The sequence below is a fragment of the Aethalodelphis obliquidens genome, unplaced genomic scaffold (genome assembly GCF_003676395.1).
Source record: "Aethalodelphis obliquidens isolate GAN/ISIS:26980383/991018 unplaced genomic scaffold, ASM367639v1 scaffold131, whole genome shotgun sequence".
Classification (NCBI taxonomy): domain Eukaryota; kingdom Metazoa; phylum Chordata; class Mammalia; order Artiodactyla; family Delphinidae; genus Aethalodelphis; species Aethalodelphis obliquidens.
The window spans coordinates 38,303-58,737 of NW_020838075.1; the positions used below are offsets into that span (position 1 = coordinate 38,303).

The 20,435-nt window shown below is 47.4% G+C and overlaps 1 protein-coding gene across 1 annotated transcript; it reads right to left on the reverse strand.

The window, feature by feature from the left end:
- Positions 1-6,401: 6,401 nt before the first annotated feature.
- Positions 6,402-16,346, reverse strand: LOC113616125 (butyrophilin subfamily 1 member A1-like). Its single transcript, XM_027099393.1, has 8 exons — positions 15,983-16,346; positions 13,395-13,676; positions 13,079-13,279; positions 12,790-12,810; positions 12,670-12,696; positions 11,574-11,627; positions 7,468-7,500; positions 6,402-7,057 (listed from the first exon to the last, which is right to left on the reverse strand). Exons 1-8 carry the CDS (start codon positions 16,344-16,346, stop codon positions 6,402-6,404), a joined length of 1,638 nt encoding a protein of 545 aa, XP_026955194.1.
- Between the last annotated feature and the right edge of the window lie 4,089 nt (positions 16,347-20,435).

Consider the following 20,435-nt stretch of genomic DNA (forward strand, 5'->3'; position numbering starts at 1 on the left):
CTTTTTTCAGGCTTTGGTCCAGTGATTCAGGGCATTTGACCATCTGTCCAGTGCCTGAAGCAGCACAGAATCCCCTGTACTAGGAGTATCATATAAGCTGCAGGTCAGTGTGAATTGAAGCTTCTGATCATGACATGACTTCTAGACCAGAAGCAAATTATTTTTTCTTATCCATTTTTATGGTTGTCCCTATCCTTTTATATTCTTCATAAACAGCTCCCCCAAAGCATGGTGCAGGGTAAAAAACTGTGTTGCTTATGGTATGTGTAATGAAAACACTATTTATATATATATATATATATATATATATATATATATATATATATATGCTCATATAATATAATCATATTATCACTGTAAATACACATAAGAAACTAGTGCATGTGATTGCCCATACAGTGTTGTAATTTCTTTAAGATTACAAATTTAAAATGACAAAGGTAGAAATACGGGAAGAATACCTTTTATTTTATACTCTTTTGTATCTGATAAAGGGAAAATTTATAAATGGAATGGAATATTTATAAATGGAATATTTCTTGCCATATCAATAAACAAAGGATGTCACAGTCGTCAACGATTGCAGCCCTCCAACATGAGCTGGTGAGCTCTGAGGAAACTCAGCGTTGAAAAGAATACCTGCAATCTAGCAGCTGTCAGACTGCAGCCACTCCCTGAGGTGAACCCTGAGGAAACTCAGGGTGTGAAAATACAAGATACTGGCCCCAGATAGCTGAGGTGCACATCAAAGGAGCGATTTCAGTGAGCCCAGACTCATCTATGTACGCATCTTCCCATACATAGAAAAGAGCTAAATTCCTTAATTTGAGATATCTGGTTTTCTTTAATTAACAATAATCTTTTGACGTTCCCGACTACCTGCCCTTTGTTGCAAAACTCCTGTATATCCTGGCTCCCCAAGAAGATGTGGTACATTTATACAATAGAATATTACTCAGCCATAAAAAGGAATGAAATTGGATCATTTGTTGAGACGTGGATGGATCTAGAGACTGTCATACAGAGTGAAGTAAGTCAGAAAGAGAAAAAAAATATCGTACGTTAACGTATATATGTGGAATCTAGAAAAATGGTACAGATGAACCAGTTTGCAAGGCAGAAATAGAGACACAGATGTAGAGCACAAACGTATGGACACCAAGGGGGAAAGCCGTGGGGGGGGATGAACTGGGAGATTGGGATTGACATATATACACCAATATGTATAAAATAGATTAATAAGAACCTGTGTATTAAAAAATAAAATAAAATTCAAAAATAAATAAATAAATAAAATGTAATTTGGAAATTATTTGCCAATCAATTTACCTCCTCTTTTAATGAAAAACAAAAGCAATATCTTGGGCCACATGACACCTCAGGTGACTAGAAGTTAAATAGAAATGCAGTTCTGTAGTTCAAGAAAGAGATTGAACAGGAGATGTAGATATGGAGTCATGAATATGCGGGTGAGAGCTGATTTCTAAGGCGTAGATGGGAAATAATATTTAGGAGGAAAAGAGAAGAGAATCTAGGACTGAATCCTAGAAAACAAACATTTTAAAAGCCAGTGTAAGGAGCGTCTGCAAGGAAAAACAAATGATTGAGACAGATAAGTGGAAGGGTTTGACATTGCAAAAGCCAACAAGGAGAAAGTGACAAGGAGAACGCTGTGATCAGGAAAGTCCCATTCCTCAGCTAGATGAGTTATTTCATTCATATTTGTTTGGTTGTATGTTTACATATTTATTTATATGCTACCTTATTCTAAACGACAATTTTGAACAGCTCTTTAAAAATTCTTTCAAAACAACAATACAATACTAAAGAAATGAAATTAAGAAAAACGAAAAACAAGAATTAAAATGTAAAATAAAATCAAGAGAGTTTATATCCAAAATGCACAATTATTAGAAATATATAAGCCACAAATGGACCTTAATTTCTAGCAGTGAATACAAGGAGGGAAACATGATCAATTATATTCATTCAACAAATATTTAATAAGCAGCCATGATATAAAAGGCATTGAAATCCCAGGCTTTGGGCATCCATATCCTTTACGGGACTTATACTCTGGAAGAGACTTGGGCATCAATCAAGTAATTAGGACTAACTAGAAACTGAAATAACTGCTCCAAAGTTAAGGAAGGAATTCTGTGAGACCGAAAAATGAATGCATCCCATTCAGACTGAGAGAGAGCCTGAGGATCAGCTGAATAAGTAGCAATGAACCAGAGAAGGAGTTCAGAGGAGACAGTAAGATGAAAAAATAAATTTGTTTCTCCATAGCAATGCCGCTAGTATGTAGCCCCATCTTACACAAAGAGTTTGGTTCTCAGGAAGGTAAAACTTACGCACGGTCAAAATAACCCTTGAAAATCCTTTATATTACTCATCAAGTACAGCTACATGGCTAGGTTTGGACTACCCTATGCATAAAGTAAACATGTGAATGTATAATTTCATAATAATGAACATAATATGATAAACAGGGTTGCAGTAAGTGAAAAAATGCATTTTAAACATTGAAATCACACTCAGTGCCTGAACAGTTTCAAATGGTGAGATACCCTGGGGAACAGAGGTCTCATCAGCAAACAAGAGTTAACATCTCCCTTTTCACATTCAAACAAGGTTGACGTGTCCTGAGTCAAGTGAAATAGTTTTCCATTTACATTGCTGCCTTGTTCTGCTTGGTTCTTTTTTCTTTCCTCTTGCAGAAAATTCATAGTTGAACTTCTTTGCATTCCTATGATATTCAACCATTTCTTCCAAACTCTGAGGCCAGAGAAACCCTAGGGGTTCCTCAGAAAGAGGACATACCAGTTAATAGGTTGAGAAAGGTACCTTTAAAAATCCCTACACTAGGGCTTCCCTGGTGGCGCAGTGGTTGAGAGTCCGCCTGGCGATGCAGGGGACGCGGGTTCGTGCCCCGGTCCGGGAAGATCCCACATGCCGCGGAGCGGCTGGGCCCATGAGCCATGGCCGCTGAGCCTGCGCGTCCGGAGCCTGTGCTCCGCAACGGGAGAGGCCACAACAGTGAGAGGCCCGTGTACAGCAAATTAAAAAAAAAAAAAAAAAAAATCCCTACACTAAGCCCAGCCATAAGTCCAGTCAGGTCATCCTTTATGACATTCCCTGGTGTGGACCAGGGCAAATGCCAAAAGCCAGGTCACAGAAGCAATCTCCAGACAGGATGAGAGGAAGTGGACCAGGGACCTGGCTTTCTACTAACCTGGCTGGATCAGATGCAAGTGTATAGAGGACCAGATAAGTGTGTGCCCTTCAGCACAGCGCTCCTCTCAGAGGAGCTTTTGTAAAGTACTGAGTGGCAGTATTCCCAGTCACTCCCAGATGTGAGATTCATGTCTCTGGTGGTACCTGCGAGGATGATTTTAGCTGACACATGGGTGTTAATCTTGATCAGCACAGGATTATTACAGTATCCCACCACCTCCATGGGAAAAGCCATGTGGTATGGAAAATTAGAGGAAGAAAAAGAGAGAAAGAAAAGAGGAAAGAAGGTGGGACTCCGTGGAATTGAAAGATAAGCCAGGGAACTACCCCAGTGCGGAGGAAGAGATGTCCGGTCTGAGCCTAACCTGAGAGAGAGAGTTTTTCCCCACAGAGCTTTGTGTGGTGGGAGGACACGCAGGGGGTCTCAATAAGGGGAAGCAGAAGTCATTTGGGGATGTGGCCTCATGCGGAAACACCCTGACCTTCCTTCTGCGGACTCCTCCCCCTCTGACTAAAGAACTCTGCACTCCATCACATACAGTCTCCACTGAGACCACACAGTGTCAGACAGGTGAGTGTAGAAGGTGAGAGGCAACAATCAAATCAAATAGAGAGAATGAGGCAATGGAAATGCCAGCCGAGGACTCTTTGATTAAATGGATGCTGGACAGTACTCAGCTGTGGATGAGCAAGCTAATAAAATGGGGAAGGGGGAACTTCCCTAGTGAAGCAGTGATTAAGAATCCGCCTGCCAATGCAGGGGACACAGGTTCGAGCCCTGGTCCGGGAAGATCCCACATGCCGCAGAGCAACTAAGCCCGTGCACCACAACTACTGAGCCTGCGCTGTAGAGCCAGCAAGCCACAACTACTGAGCCTGCGTGCCACAACTACGGAAGCCCACGCGGCCTAGAGCCCGTGCTCCGCAACAAGAGAAGCCACCGCAATGAGAAGCCTGTGCATCGCAACATAAAGTAGCTCCCATTCGCCTCAACTAGAGAAAGCCCGCGCGCAGCAACGAAGAGCCAACGCTGCCAAAAACAAATAAATAAACTTATCAAAAAAAATTAGCCACGAAAAAAAACCTTTCTGTTTAATTAAATGTTTTCCTAAACAACATAATAAAAGACACAGAAAAGTACTTTGCAACTTTGACCAATATAACTTCAAAAAAACTGATAACAAAATTATACATCTACATAACATTTATATCAGTCAATTCTGACAAAGCACTACCATACTGATGAACTTAATCATTCTTTCTGGAAATACTTAGGCAGCTGGTCCCCTTGTTTAAAAAGATTACTCCTCTGTTGTGTGGATAATTCGTATCACATGAACATCTTCCTTTTCTCTCTATTGCAAAGGAAATATGCCCATAGCTTATCCAAAAGTAATATAGTGTCATAAAGGTATAAGATAAATGGAAGAGGGGATAAATATAACAGGAAATATATTACCATAAAGAATACTTAAAATCCACATGAGGACCCCAAAGAGTACATTTGTGTGACTTCAGTGTTGGGGTAACCATTATAATGAATCTGTCAATGCCTCAACTACTCTTTCCCACGCCCTGGGGGCAGGGCAGGGCCCTCCTCTAAGCCACACTACAGTTGAGATGTTTATATCAGAGTCCAGTCAGGAGACAAAAACCACATCAGTCATTTGAAAGGGGAAAATTGAGATGAAGAACTATTAACTACCAAAAGGTAGTTAGCTTCTAAAGAAGGGAAAGAAAGCTCTAAGGAATACAGAAATAGCAGATGTGGGGAAAACACGCTACCTCTAGGGCTGAGGCAGGCCCTGCACCTTTGGCCACTCAGCTTCCACACACACCATTTTATACACAATTGAACTTCCACGTAACAGCACCACAGCTCTGCCTTCGCACCGATCAAGACAAAGCTAGCCTTGCAGGGGAAGGCGTTCTCACCCTTTCCCCCAAACGAGGAGACAGACAGACCCAGACGTTGGATCCACACTGCTCCTCAAATGTAATCACGATACCTTTGACTCTTCTGCTCCCTGAAGACTGTATTACAAACATAACCTCCAACAACTTGAATAAAAGCACAAGGGTAAGAAGAAGAAAGAGGAAGAAAATGGATAATAAATAGAAATCAACACACACACGCACACATACACATGACAAGAAAGAGAAAACATGCAAAGCTATTAAAGTCCTCTTTCTGTAATTGATCACAGGGTAGATCAGTATCCATGACTGCCTTCTTCCACTTCCTACCCTCTGTCTTCTCACCCCAGAACCACAGGTCAGATTCTCTACCGGATCAAGTGACCACAACTTCATTCCCAAAGGTCTGGCTCCTTAATAGTCCCGTTTCCTTTCGTTTGCTGTGGTTTTCCATTAACCTTTACCATTGGACTTGGAAGTACTGAGAGGCAATACATGGATAACCGGCTCCATGCTCATGGTCAAAGCTTTCTACAATTCACCCTGCCCCTGAAAATTCTCTTCTTCATTTACATCTTAATTTGGATATCAGTTCTTTTATTTCCATCTGCTGTTGACAGAAATGAAAAACCCAGATCCTTCTCCTTAATTCCTTAAATGAACACAACACAAGTTTTTCACAGGTAACAGAAATTTACTGAGGTTTGGAAAAATGGGTGTGTTTTATCCATCACAGAATATGAAATACATAAAATAAAATACTAGACTTCTTAGAAGTCCATCTGCCACCCGTTTCCCTGGAAATTTTTGGATGACCACATTTTCTGGCTTAATAGTAAAGTTCCCCCAAAACAGATCTGGGGACCAACCATCAGTCTCTGGGTTCTTCTGCACAAACTCAAATTGGATACAGTAAACACCACTTTATTCTGCAGAGTAATTCAATCTATCACATCCAAACAGTATAAAACCCTCATGAAATATTTTTCATTACCGAAAGAAAAACAACTTCCCATAGTAAAATTCAGGCTACCCCGAAACGCGCTCAGAGTCAGCCTTTATAATCTGCTCCCTGAGCACAAGGCAAGAACTGATGATTCTCATAACCATACACCCAGGAGTCTGCCTCCACAGCAACAGGGCAAGACTCCCAGCCATCCAGGACTCACCGCAGAGGCCTCTGTAACATGGGGTCTGCAGCTCCATGAAGACCCACAGCGAGGGGTCCAGGACAGTGACGAGCCCTATGGGGACACAGCCTCCGGTTTGCAGGGGAGTAATGGAGTCTCAGCCACTGAGGGAGCATTAGCAGCAGAGCCTGAGCTGAACCCCTCCCCTGGGAGGCTCACAGGCTCCTCCAGAAAAGAACTGTTATGGGGCACAGGGTGCCCCTCAGACCATCCCTCCTTGGAACAGATGGTCAGGGACACATCTCCTGACTTGATCATGAAATATGGAAAGATGGCCCCAAAGAAGGAAGCCCGAGGGAAGGAGAAAATGTGGGAGCCATCAGTCATGTTGTAGAAAGAGACATCCCCTTCCTCACGGTCCAGGAACACCCCTACCCTGTGGGGAACCTGTCTGAGGGATAGCCGAGTCAGAGGTACAGTACGGGCACAATGTCCACTTTCATACTGCCCCACAACCCAGAACCCCTTATCTGGGGATTCTACATACCAGCCGTTCCTGTCCACATCTTCCCTACAGACCCCCAGAGCCCACTCGCTTCGGTCTCCATCCCTGATCTCCACCTCCCAGTAACAGCACCCTGATGTGATGCTCTCAAAGCCCAATACGCTGCAGGTGTCTTCTGAGCTCACATTGGTGTCCTTCCAGGCCACAGTCGTGTTTTCATGAGAGACGACAAGGTTTGAATGGGCAGATCCTGGATCCAGAGTGACAGGCCCTGCAGAGAAAGTTGCCTATCATGCAAGGCCTTCCCCTGCCCCATAATAAGAGCACACAACCACCCCCGAAGCTGGACTCTCAGCTGCATGGGGAGAAGGCTAAGCCCCCCTAGATTAGAAACTTGTGACTCAAGTTCACAGCCTTCCAAACAGGAAAAGGATCCACAAGACTAATTTCAGAGTTACATATGTCACAGGGCCCTGAGGACCAGCCTGGGCTTCAAAGACTGAAAAATATCTATTTAGCATCCAATATCAGTCACACCCACCAGCCCCACCTATGCGACTATCAGCACCACAACGCCCCCCCACCACTGATGGTGCCAGGATCCACATCACCACTGAGAACTGAAGGAGAGGCCACGGGGGCAGCAGGAGGAACATCCAGAAAGAACACGAAGTCACTCACAGGCCTGGAACTTCTCCTTCCGCCAGTCTACAAGAGAACCACACGTTTCATATCAGGGGTTTGCAGAGACTACATATCAGGGTCAGAGCTTAGTCTTCTGAAGCATACTGATGTGAGAGGTATAAAGGAAAATGTTTTGGAAACTTTCAACTGATGCATGTATTTCTTTTCTCTCTCCCTCTCTCTCTCTCTCTCTCTCTCACATACACACACACACACACACACACACACACACACACACACACACACAACCATCATGCTTCAGCCTCCCTTGAAGGCTAAGCCATAGAACTTAATACTGAAGAATTGAGAGGCCTGATATCAATTTGAACATAAATTGATATTTCACCAGATTTCACTATAAAATGAAGCTTTCTGAAGTCCCTAGCCACTCACCCATCCTGAAAACTAGGTTTTCTGGAGAAAGAATTGGGGATATCAAAATTTCCAAGGCTTTCACGTAATTATAAAGAATTAATCGAGGGGCTTCCCTGGTGGCACAGTGGTTAAGAACCCGCCTGCCAATGCAGGGGACACAGGTTCGAGCCCTGGTCCAGGAAGATCCCACATGCCGCGAAGCAACTAAGCCTGTGCACCACAACTACTGAGCCTGCGCTCTAGAACCCGCGAGTCACAACTACTGAGCCCGCGAGCCACAACTACTGAGCCCACGTTCCACAACTAACAAAGCCCGCGCACCTAGAGCCTGTGCTCCGCAACAAGAGAAGGCACCGCAATGAGAAGCCCGCACACCAAAAGGAAGAGTAGCACCTGCTCGCTGCAACTAAAGCCTGCACACAGAGACCAAGAACCAACACAACCAAAAATAAATTAATTACTTTAAAAAAAAAGAGTTAATTGAGCTACAGTAGAAACTAACACAACATTGTAAAACAACTATACCCCAATAAAAATAAAAAACAAAAAACAGAGCTTATGACATGGAATGTCAAGTTTCCCTCTAGAATGTTGTACTTAATTATTTCCTTTCGTCAGTTATAAAACTACCTTTTCATCCCATCTTTTGATAGGTAGTGAAGATATATGTTTGTTCATGTGTTTATTGATTTGGAATTTCTTCTTTTATGAATTGCATGTTTGTGCCAGTTCCAGTGGGGGGGGAATTTTATACTGACTTACACTAGGTCTTTCTCTATTTAGCATTTTAAGCCTTTGTATGTCACATCCAGGGCAAGTATTCTTCCTTTTTGCCATTTTTGTTTGTTTGTATTTTGTTGTTGTATTATGGTGTTTTGATGAGGGAAGTATTTTATTTTTATGAAGTAAAATATGGCATAATTTTTTTAAAAAAAGAATTAATTGAGCTGAACGTGCAGGTTACCTCTAAGCCAGCAGTAGAGAGAATACAACTTGGCTTAACTGAACTCGAAAGTTGACTATAAACCATTAGTGGAGAGAATTCGGGATACAGCATCAGAGAAATCTTGCCCAGTTAGGAGGCAACGGAAAGGTTTCAAGGAAGGGAGACAGATGTTCAAAGTGAGAAAGACACACATTCAGTAAGAGGAAAGACACTAATGAATTCTCTTCCCCCTTTTCGCAGGGTTAGTGAAGCAAAAACATCCCTATATGTGAGGGAGAACCCAAAATACTGGAACTAGTCATCTGCTTCCCCCTATAGTTGCCCAGAGAGGTTGTAAGCTTCCAGGAGAACCTCAGTGAGAGGCCCCCAAAGATGTCCATGTTCTAAACCCCAAAATGTGTAAATATGTTGTGGTAAAGGGAACTTTATGGATGTATTAAGAACCTTGGGATGGGGTCAAGGGTAGGCGGGAAACAACAGTGCCTAAATAGCTAGACAGGACCTGCCGCTCCTCAGCTGACCCCAGACCAAGGATCTTAAGGACCAGGTCAGGCTAGTCCCCCCAGGATGATGGCCTGATATGACTAAGGCAGAGCAGAGGGACCCCTTCCTCCACTGACCCAAGGCCACATAATCTCTTCCAACCTCCATACTCCCTTTTGGGAAGAAGAAAGGAGGCTCGCCGCCAACCAAAGCAGAACCAATATGAGTCATGGGACCCTGAAATGTCTGCACTGGGAGAGCTGTTGCCTCCAACAGGGTGAAGACTCGGGAACAAGATCAGAACATTTGTAGAAGTATGTAAATGACATTTCCGTGCACATTTGGGGTGCAAATTTGTGACTACCATCCCCACGTAATACAGGTTCATGCAGAAATTGGCATTTCCGTCTCTGTTGATTTGATTGATGGAAATAAGATCACAAAAACTGGCCTGACCCATGTGACCCTTTGAGAAAAAAAATGAACTTTAACTTACTTGTTCTTCACCAAGACACTAGTTGACACCCAGCTATAAATTTCTGTATCACAAGTGATAGAGATTAACAAGAAGAAGGGGGAGGAGGAGAAAAGAGAGTTGGCATTTAATTGTGAGACTCCACAATGTATCGAGTGTGATGTTATTCTTCACTTAATTTCCACAGCAAATCATTAAATTACAAATTGTTTTGCCAGTTTTATGAATAAAAAGAGATCAAACATTTGTTCACCTCACACTATGAACCTGTCAATACGAAAATGTTGACTCTAGTGTAATGGGATTTGTCCTTACAAAATAGAAGGGTTTACAAGATACACATTAGCGCACATGCTCTTTAATCTAGCAGGTAAGGGGAGATGGTAAAAGAGGACGATCTGATCCTCCTGTTTAACATATAAATCCCAGGGAGAATCGGTAAGAATCCCTAAGACGAGATCCTCAGTCCTCATGCTTTCTTCACCCCTTGGTTTACCCCTCTCTGTCTCTCATGATCTATACTCCTGACTGTAAACAAAAACATTCCAAGCAGGGAAAGGGCGTGTTACACAGGCTTTGAGGGTATAGATCTTTAACTCACCCCAAAGCTAAAGGGTCCTTGGGACAACCTTACATTGCACTAGGATGCCCCATACCACACTCCTGCCCTGACCACTACGGGAAGATTGTGATGGTCTCATTATCAGAGGCAAACTCAACTAGAGGGTTACCTCAAAATGGCTTAAAAATAAATGTGTCTTGACTGAAATTTCTCAAAGTGGTATCAAGGAGTTGATTACACTTCGTGCACCCAAATAACTTGCACATCCTCTGTGTGCTCCCCAACTCAAACCACCATGGTTGTGCCTTGTGGTCTCTCTTCCACCACTACAGGCAACCCCAATCTCTATAAGACAAATCTCAGACACACAACTTCCTCCTCATCTCCTCCTCTCTTCCTCCTTCTGGTCTTGTCTTCCTTGATTTGCTCCACACCCATTCTCTGGGAAAGAATCGTGACTCCTCTATGTTTCTTCACACATTGCCCCTAATAAACCTAACCAGGAATGAGCCTATCAGTGAACACAGAGTTCTCCGAAAAGGAGACATAATGGTTGTTCCTTTTTGTTCCTATTACACAAACATATATACAGGATTTTTCATATAATTTCAGATCTTTCACAGACCCTCACCCCAGGAGTCCATCAACATCCCAGAAGTTCTGGACCCCAGATCCAGAACACCTGCTCTAGAGCAACTAATTCCTCAGCAACCAAGGAGGCTTGGAGGAAGAAACTGAGCCTGGACAGGGAGTCAGAGGAAGCAGAGAGAAGACCAGTATCCCAGAGGACCAGGAAGAAGTGGGAAAACCAAAACTAGAGCCAAAAGGGGTAGGAATTTTGGAGCAAGAGGGATCAAGAACCAAGGGCCCCCTTGGGAAGACCTGAGTCCTAAGCAGGCAAGCATGATCTCTGAAATCTTCCAGAGGTGAGCGATTCGTGATCCACACGGTCGTTCCCTGCTGCTGTCCCTCCTCACAACTGACCTCTCCATGGTCACTGCACCAGTGAGCAGTTCCAGCTGGGCCAGGTGTTTGGGGAGGGCGTTGCTAACCCTGACAGCGCCCTGCAGCAGAGGACAGGCCGGAACGAAGGCAGATCTGTGTTCCAAGGAGGAGTCCCTGCGGTCTCTGGATAGAGGCTACAGAAGTGACAAGGAGACCAGGGACACCAACCGCACCCTCATGTGTCCCCTGATGGAGAAGAGGGAAGAGTCCAGGTTGGGGAGGGGAGGCTACAGGAACTCAGAGCCACTTACCTGCATACAGCTGGGCCTTCCTCCAGGCTGAAAGGGAACATACCCTGGTGAGACCTCAGCCAGAACGAGCCTGCTCGCTGTGAATCCCCTGGCCCGTGCCTCCCCTCTGCTCTGCAGGTGAGACTAACTACGGTCGTGGAGAGGCTGGAGGGGAGGTGACCCCCTGCTATGTGCAGACAGCAGGTGTTGTGGGAATTTCCCTGGACCACAGGTCAGGAGCCCTGCATTACAGGCTGGCTTACACCACTGTCCCACTGCCCCTGTGTGATGTTTGGCAAGTCACTTAGCTGTTCTGTGCCTCAAAAATTCTTATTCTACTTACATTGACTTTTGCCGCTAAGGATCAAAATGTTTCCTACTATGTGTGAAAACATTTTAGGGAAACAATATAAATTATTCAATAATTGTAAGAAAGCATCATCATATTCAGTTTTTTTCTGGCAAAGATATATTTGGGAAATAACTTGAAATGCGAACTATTTAAGGACAGGAATGTGAGCTGAGTTCTGGGGTAAAAGTGGCTAATGTTTCTCAGATGAAATATTTCTAGAGATAAACATCACTATTCTGGGGCATTGACAGCCCTTCCCATCACATTCCCACGCATGGTCAGCCCAGCTATGCCCCCATAACTTTTTGATCATCACCCAAAGAAACTAGGGGGAACAGACCCTCTTTGGATGCTGTTTTGGGGTGGAGACAGGAGGTCACACTCCTAAACTGAATCACCTCGCTGATCTGGATAGCTCCTTTGATGCAATCTCAGAGCACATGACTTTTGCTTCCAGGTACTGTCTGAAAACCAGGGGCATTCAAGGCTAGAAAACTATCAATATGGTGGGTCAGTCAAGGCTGGAATAAGACGCAGGGTGCACGATGGACCCTGGGGTCACCGTCACACCCAGGCTCCCAAGCACTGGGTGGGAATCAGAGGCCCGGATCTGGGAGAGCCCTTGCAGCTGGGTTCTGCCTCCCAGCAGCCTCCACTTCCGCCCCAGGGAGGGGGTCCACACGGCTGTGTCTGGACAGAAGCAAGGAGAGGGATGCCTTGTCACAGGAGCACAGGAAACCCAAGGACATCAGGAGAGTCACTCACCAGCCAGGTAAGCGGATTTCCTCCAGCCTGAAAGGCAACACACAGGAAGCAGGTGAAATAAGAAGCAGAATGTCTCCTCTGACGGGGACGCAGAGAGCTCGGGGGAAAAGCAGAACTTACCGAGTTCTGTCCGGAGTTCATCTGAAAGAGAGTGCAGAAGAAGCATGAGCTCCCATCCCTAAGAAAAAGCATCCACAAAATACCACCTCTCTGTGTGTAACCTGGAGGAGGTTCTAACCCCAGACCCATCGGGGCCTCCCTGGCTCCAGCCATCCACCCTGGGTCTCCCCAGCCACCTGCCCTGGGCCCGGATTTCCCTGGAGCCCTGCACTCAGGAAGGCTCTGTGGTCGGTCATCCATCTCAGTGCGGCTGCCATGCTCTCCAGCCCTGGCCACTGTCCTGCCTTACCTGTGTCCTTCAGCACCTCCTCCTTCGTCCGCCAGTCCTGCTCCTTCTCCAGGCGCAGATCCTCCTTTTCTTGCATCACCAGCAACTTCCCGAAATGTTCTCTCCAGGTGTAATATCCAGCCCCAAGGAGCAGGGCCATCAGCACAGTCAGGCTCACTAAGAAAGCCAGCTTCCAGGGAGAGGCCTGGGGAAAGAAGGGCTCTGCGGCCCGGGCAGAGGCCCCGTCAGGGCCACCACCAAGACACCCAAGCCCAGGACACTCAAGAACGCCCGGCCCGCTCCCCCAGCCCCGCGGGATGCAGGGAGCAGCGCTGACCTGGGATGAAAATGGCCATGGCCTTCTCCTGGTCCAGGACAGTGTTGAGGACGGAGCAGGTCACGTTCCCTGCAGAGCTGTCTCTCACCACCAGAGCCACTTCCACGCTGAACAGCCCTTCAGCGTCCTGGCTGTGGGCCTCGGAGAACGCTGGGAACTTCTCTCCGCTGAGGTCTCTCCACTGCACCTGGGGCTTCGGGAACCACCCTGAGGCCGTGCACACCACACGGACCCCATCCTCCTCGGGCCCTGTGATGCGCACCTGAGGGGCAGAGCCCACACCTGTGGGAGGCAAGATGTAGAGCCCAGGGGGGCCGCCTGGGTCCTGGGGACCCCAGCAGTGCCTACGTGCGCACAACTCCAGTGGGAGCCCTTCACCTTGCAATCTGGGGCTCTGGGGGAGGCTGTTCCCTGCAGGGAGAAAGGCAGCCGCTCTGCCACGGGGAACACAAGGAAGGGGTGTGGGGACCTCCGGGGGCTCAGAGCGCTGGGGCTCTTCTCCCCAGTCATGCAGGTGCAAGGGCTGACACCCAGTGGAAACAGGAGGAATGTGGTCCCAGGTCCCAGCCTTATCCTCGACTCTCCTCACCTCACACACTCTCCCAGGGCATCGGCTTCCACACCCACTGCCTCTCTTTGAAAATCACCACCAAAATTAGATCAGATGACAACCCTATCCCCTGAACTCCCCTTCCATACATCCACATCCAATGGGTTATTTCCACCAGGACTCCTCACATACACGTCAAACTTAAAATTCCAGAACTGAATACGTGATTTTGCCCCATCTGTGATACACTGATTGTAAAAGATTCCCAAATCGTCACTCCCTCTTTATATCCAGCTGGCCCTCAGCCACACACTTTCTGATGCCTTCACACTCTGCCTCTGGGCCGGGTCAGGTGACTCAACTAGCCAGTGAGAGACTAGGCCATGTGACCCAAGCAGAGGTTCTAACATCCTCGTGCCATTGGGCTACCCTCTGCCACAGGGAGGCCATGTTTGGTCTGGTGCAGCCTTTTCAGCTGAAGCTTTCCTAGATCAACCAACACCCAGTTGAAAAAACCCAGCAAAGGTCCTTATGGTGGCCTCCTCAGCCGACTGTAAGGACAGATAAGAATTAAAATTAAGAGGCGTCATTCTCTGCATTGAAAATAAAGGAAGAAATTCCCCTCCCATCCTTTTTCTTAGAACACTTGCTTTAGAAAAACTGTAATTGTAGGTATTTTCTCCCCACTTCCTTTTTTTTTTTTGTCGATTTTTAATTTTTTGGCTACACGCCACACGGCACGTGGGATCCTAGTTCACCGACCCAGGATCGAACCCGCAGCCCATCCATTTGAAGGGCGGAGTCCTAACCTCTGGACCGCCAGGGAAGTCACCCCCTCCACTTTGGAATGTATATAAATCCTTTTTGAAAACTAGATAGGCCTCTTGCCAGCTTTGGAAACCACGAATGCCTTTCTCTAGGACCTGGAAACCATCTCTTTGAAATATAAATGTTAAGGGAGACAGCACCCAACTTTCGCCTTCCCTGTGGAAGGGTAGGAACCAGACTCCAAGCTGTAACACCACCTTCTGTCATAAAGGCATAAGAATTTGTTTTTCCTCTGGATAAAGCCAGTTAGCTAACATAGTCACCTCAATTACCAGGAAAATTGAGGGTGAACTATGTGACAGATGGTGCTATCAAGTCCTCTGACCTGAGGATTAGTTACTGTTTACCTTGAAAACATGTATGTAATGGGTCGTATCTGCTTGACTTTATGAAAGGGGGAGCTTTCTCTCTGTCTTTGTGATCTCTTAGTAGATTGCCTGTGATGTGTATCACACTCTGGTTTAATGCCCATTCAGTAATAAAACTGTATTCTTTCTCTACTAACTTTGTGAAGACAATTTCTGGTTTGGGAGATTTTGTTTTTAATTGTATTTCCCCAACACCACCAAAGATGTATAAATAATCCCAGGTAAGATTAGTCAAATACAGTCCAGATTCGCTGTACTCCCTCCATGCCTGATTAAATACATGGTCATTGTTATACGCCACTGCGATTTTTGTGGCTGTTTGTTACACAGCATTATCATGGCAACAGATGACACATGTAAAACAAAGAATGTTGCCCACCACGCAATTCTACAAGGATCAAGTCATTAGCACTGTAGTCACTCACTGACAGTACACCCCGAAAGGAATTCAGGACCAAAAAATAGGATAAGGCACTCTGTACTTTGGAAAAACAAGCCCCTTAGATACTTAGAGATATCTCAGGGGAAAAAAATTTAATGAACCCAGGTTCTTGCATCTTCCCATACATAGAAAAGCGCTAAAACCTATTGATCTAGTATTTATGGATTGCCTCTAGAATATAAACTCCACAGAGCAGGGAACATTGTTTGGTTCACTGATGTATCCCAGGTGCCCAAAATAGGATGTGGCACAGAGTAGGCTCTCGATATATTTGCACTGAATAACGGAATGAGCACATGAGCCTCCTGTTCAGCTGTAAAATGAGGGCTGGTTTACATGGTCCCTGAAGTTCCTCCCAACTCCAGTATTCCAGGTCAAAAACATAACTCAAGTCACCAACCTGCCACCTTCAGCTCCAAACTCGCCTCTTCATAGAAGCCTCCCTTTCTGAAGAAGCAGGTGTACAGCCCATTGTCTGAAACCTGGACCCTCTGGATGCGTACAGCAGCCTGCCCCTGGGCAAGGAAGTCGCTCACCAGCGAGGTCCGCCCTGCGTAACGAGCCATCTGCCCCTCATTCTGCTCGACTCGGTTTTGATAGATGAACACGGCTTCTGAAGACTTGGAGCGGAACCACCTCAGCTCCATGTCTTCTGCACTTATGGGTGGGAACACATGACACGGCAGCTCGGTGTCTCCGCCCAGCACTGCCACGATGGGATCCAAGGGGCCAGTCACGAAGAACCCCACTGTGGACACAGACATAAGAGTGAGAAAGGAAGAGAGACACAGAGTGAGGGCAGGAAACACACACAGTCTGGTGGGAAGGCCCGGGCAGGCTGGGGACAGGTGTTGGATAACATGAGCCATCATGACCTGAGGGATTGAGCTGTGATGATTCTGAATCTCCGCAAGACATCCTGATCACAATTTTATGACCCAGAAGTGATGTCACAGAGAATCCTTCATCCATCTGTACTGCTGTTTTCACACTCTTTCATGGAAAACTCTAAGTCAGTGGTTGGCAATCTTCAGCATGCAGCAAAATCAGCAAGACGGCTTATAAAACACAGTGCTGCCCCCTCACCCCCGCCCTGAGCTTCTGATTCAGTAGGTCTGGGGTGGGCCCAAGGATCTGCATTTCTAAAGAATTCCCCGAGGGCTTCCCTGGTGGCGCAGTGGTTGAGAGTCCACCTGGCGATGCAGGGGACACGGGTTCGTGCTCCGGTCCGGGAAGATCCCACATACCGCGGAGTGGCTGGGCCAGTGAGCCATGGCCGCTGAGCCTGCACGTCCGGAGCCTGTGCTCCGCAACGGGAGAGGCAAAAAAAAAAAAAAAAGAATTCCCCGAGATGCTGAAACTTATGTTCCAGGGACCTTACTTTGAGAACGATAGCTCTATCCTGGCCCCTCTTGGGCAGGACTGAACCCTGACAAAAGAGAATACCTGTGGCCTAGGACAGAACTCCTTGATCACTCAGCCACACCCAGAAACATCCCCACTGCCTCCCCTAACTTAATTATTTGTGCTCATGACTTTCTCCTCAACTGAACTATAAGTGCACTAAAAACTAGACGCAAATGCTATTTTCATTAAAAACCTGCCTTTACTCTCGTCGTCCACAGGAGCCCATATTCACCCCACTGATATCTTCTCAGAGCCATTGGCCTTCTGAGGCGTTGTGGATGGGCCACGACATGACCCTTCTGCAGCACAGCCCCGCTGGATCTCCAAAGAACCACTTCTCACTCCTGAGCTGCTCAGACTTGGTCTGAGTCACCCTTGTCCCTCACCTGGAGGATGACAGTAGACTCCCTCCCTGTGTCTTCCTCTCCCCAGTCCTGTGTCTGCGACTCTTCAACCTGGAAACCATGTCCTTACTCTGCTCAAAGCCTTGCCATGGCTTCTCGTCACCACCACCCCCCCCGCGCCTGTGGACCACAGGCCTGGTGGGGATGACCCCCAGGGCCTCTCTGACCCCAACTCCTGCATCTCTCCCTCTCGCTCACACTGTTCCAGCCAACACTGCCTCCACAGTCCCTTGAACATCCCAGGCACACGGGTAGATTTTCACTGGCTGTTCTTTCCTGCAGAAACCATCCTTCCAAGGGACCCCTCACAGGCTCACACCCTCCTCCAGGTCTTTGCTCTCATCTCCTTGTCTTCACTGACCACCTCACTGAACACGCTGCTGCCCGCTTCCCACCTCCACACCCCTGACTCCCCCCCACCCCAGCACACGGCTTCACTGCCCCCCCCCTCCCCTCCCCCTTTTTTTTTTTTTTTTCTTTTTTTTTTTTTTTTTGGTTTATTTTTGGCTGCGTTGGGTCTTTGTTGCTGAGCACAGGCTTTCTCTAGTTGCAGCGAGCGGGGGCTACTCTTCTTTGATGTGCAGGGGCTTTTCATTGTGGTGGCTTCTCTTGCTGCGGAGCACGGGCTCTAGGCGCAGGGGCTTCAGTAGTTATGACTCGCGGGCTCCAGAGTGCAGGCTCAGTCTTTGTGGTGCACAGGCCGAGTTGCTCCGCGGCATGTGGGATCTTCCCGGACCAGGGATTAAACCCGTGTCCCCTGCACTGGCAGGCGGGTTCTTAACCACTGCGCCACCAGGGAAATCCTCTTCTCATCTCTTTTAACAAGCTGTCTAATATAGCTGTTTCTTGCATTTATTATTCATGGCCTCCTGCTAGAGTGTAAGCTCTAAAAAGACAGGGATTCTCTCTATTTTATTCAAGTATAGTACCTAACACGTAGTCGACACCTTATAAATATATATAGAATGAAGTGAAGTAATGGATGAATAAGAACTTCAATACCAATAAAGCTGGGAAACAAAAGTTAAGTGGAGGGCTTCCCTGGTGGCGCAGTGGTTGAGAGTCCGCCTGCCGATGCAGGGGACGCGGGTTCGTGCCCCGGTCCAGGAGGATCCCACGTGCGGCGGAGCGGCTGGGCCTGTGAGCCATGGCCACTGAGCCTGCGCGTCCGGAGCCTGTGCCCCGCAATGGGGGAGGCCACAACAGTGAGGGGCCGGTGTGCCCCACCCCCAAAAAAAAAAGTTAACTGGAAAAGTATGGTCATATTTTTGACAGTTGATGTTTTAAAACATCATAAGTTCATAACTGAACAAATGTCGAGGTCCTTTATCCTTATTTTATGGTTTAGAGACTCTTGTTAAATATTTAATAACAATTACTGGTTGGGGAAGCATCATGATTTTTCTAGAGAAGGGACTCCTCAAATAGCAACCCACTCCTGACGGTTGGTGGAGTTGAACCAGCCCAGCTCCCGGGGATCCACTCACCCACGAGGACACAGGACGAGGGGTGGGGCACACTCACCTGCGGACCCCCCAGTGGGCAGCTGGATGAGAAGGAGCAGGGAGGTGAGGGGGCAGAGCGCACAGCAGCTGGAGAGATCTCCCATGGCGTCAGCTGGGGACACAGGGCAGGAGGCAGGGCCGGCCCGGAGCTCTGGGGCCCCAGAGGGGAGGCAGGGCTCAGGGCCAGCAACAGTCCCCCCAGGAGCAGAGCCCCCTGCTTGATCACTATGCTGGTGAGGTGGTGGCCTCCCACAACCCTGACACCAAGAAAGCCCTGGGTCTGGAGCTTCCCACCCCTGTAGCAAGCCTCTGTGGGGCTAGACAACCACTAGCTTTGCTTGGGAAAAACACAGTCCTTCCCTTCCCACCCCAATGGCACCTGCAGCACAACCCACTCTGCCCAGAAAACCAGGTGCTTCCTTTCTCAGCACCAGGGGCCCTGTGGTGGAAACGTCCTCCATCTCCCCATTATTCACAACCACCGGTGATGCCCCAGGACAGAGACCCAGACTCAGGCCCCTCACCACGAAGGACAGGCCAGTTCTCACTTGTTGTCCTTCTGTGGCCCCCCAGAGTGACCAGGATTCACTGAGAAGCCCCAGAGACACACTACGTCCTCCTCAAGGAGACTGTGGGTCCGTCACAGGTACCCTGTGCTGCCTCTGTTGCTTGTTTAGTTGACCTGAACTTCAATCCCACCCAGCCCTTTCCTGAGAGGGACCAAGGACGTGGCCCTGCACCCCGGTGCCCAGCCAATCCCCACTGACAGGTTAATCCTCACCCTCACTGCCTCTGAAGAAGATTTCTGCATTGGGGTAGAAGATCCCAGTGGAAACAGAGCAGCCGAGGAGATAAATGAGTCCTGGTCCGAGAAATGACTTAGTGTTCAGGGTGGGGGACGAGGCAGCCTCGGGTCCTGGGAAGGACAGATTCTTAGGGCCGACTGCTGAGTCCCCGAAAGCTGGGGCACTGTCTGTGTGACGACCTTAACCAAGTTTCTCAACCTTCTCTGCCTGTTTCCTCATCTACAAAATGTGCATGTTAACAGCATCTAGAGCCCAAAGTTTTCATGAGAATCCCAGGAATTTACATTTCTAGAGTCACTACATGTAATTAGAATGGGGCCTATTACTACTAAGTGCCAGAGATACGACATTAAAATGAAGGAAGGAAGGTACACCCCTCACCGCAGTTGTCCTGGGTCTTCCTAGAACCACACCGTCATCCAGCGCCACCCACCCCTGCCCCCAGCCCCACCTCCTTCTCATCCTCTTCCTCACAGCCAGCTGCTCCCTGCTTTCTCTTCTTGGCCCACAGGTGTCTTCGAAACCAACCTACCTGCTTGGAAAGGCTGGGGCTTCTGAAGCGTCTCTCAACTCAGCAGCGTGAGAAGGTTCAGGGACCCCAGCAGACCCCAAATCTGCCCTCAGAATTTGCACCTGAAGTTAGTCACTCTGAGCCCCAAACCCTAATTCCAGATCGAAACCTGAGTTCCTCACGTCTGAGGGGCAGGCGGCTCCCAGCAGAGTGGAGAAGC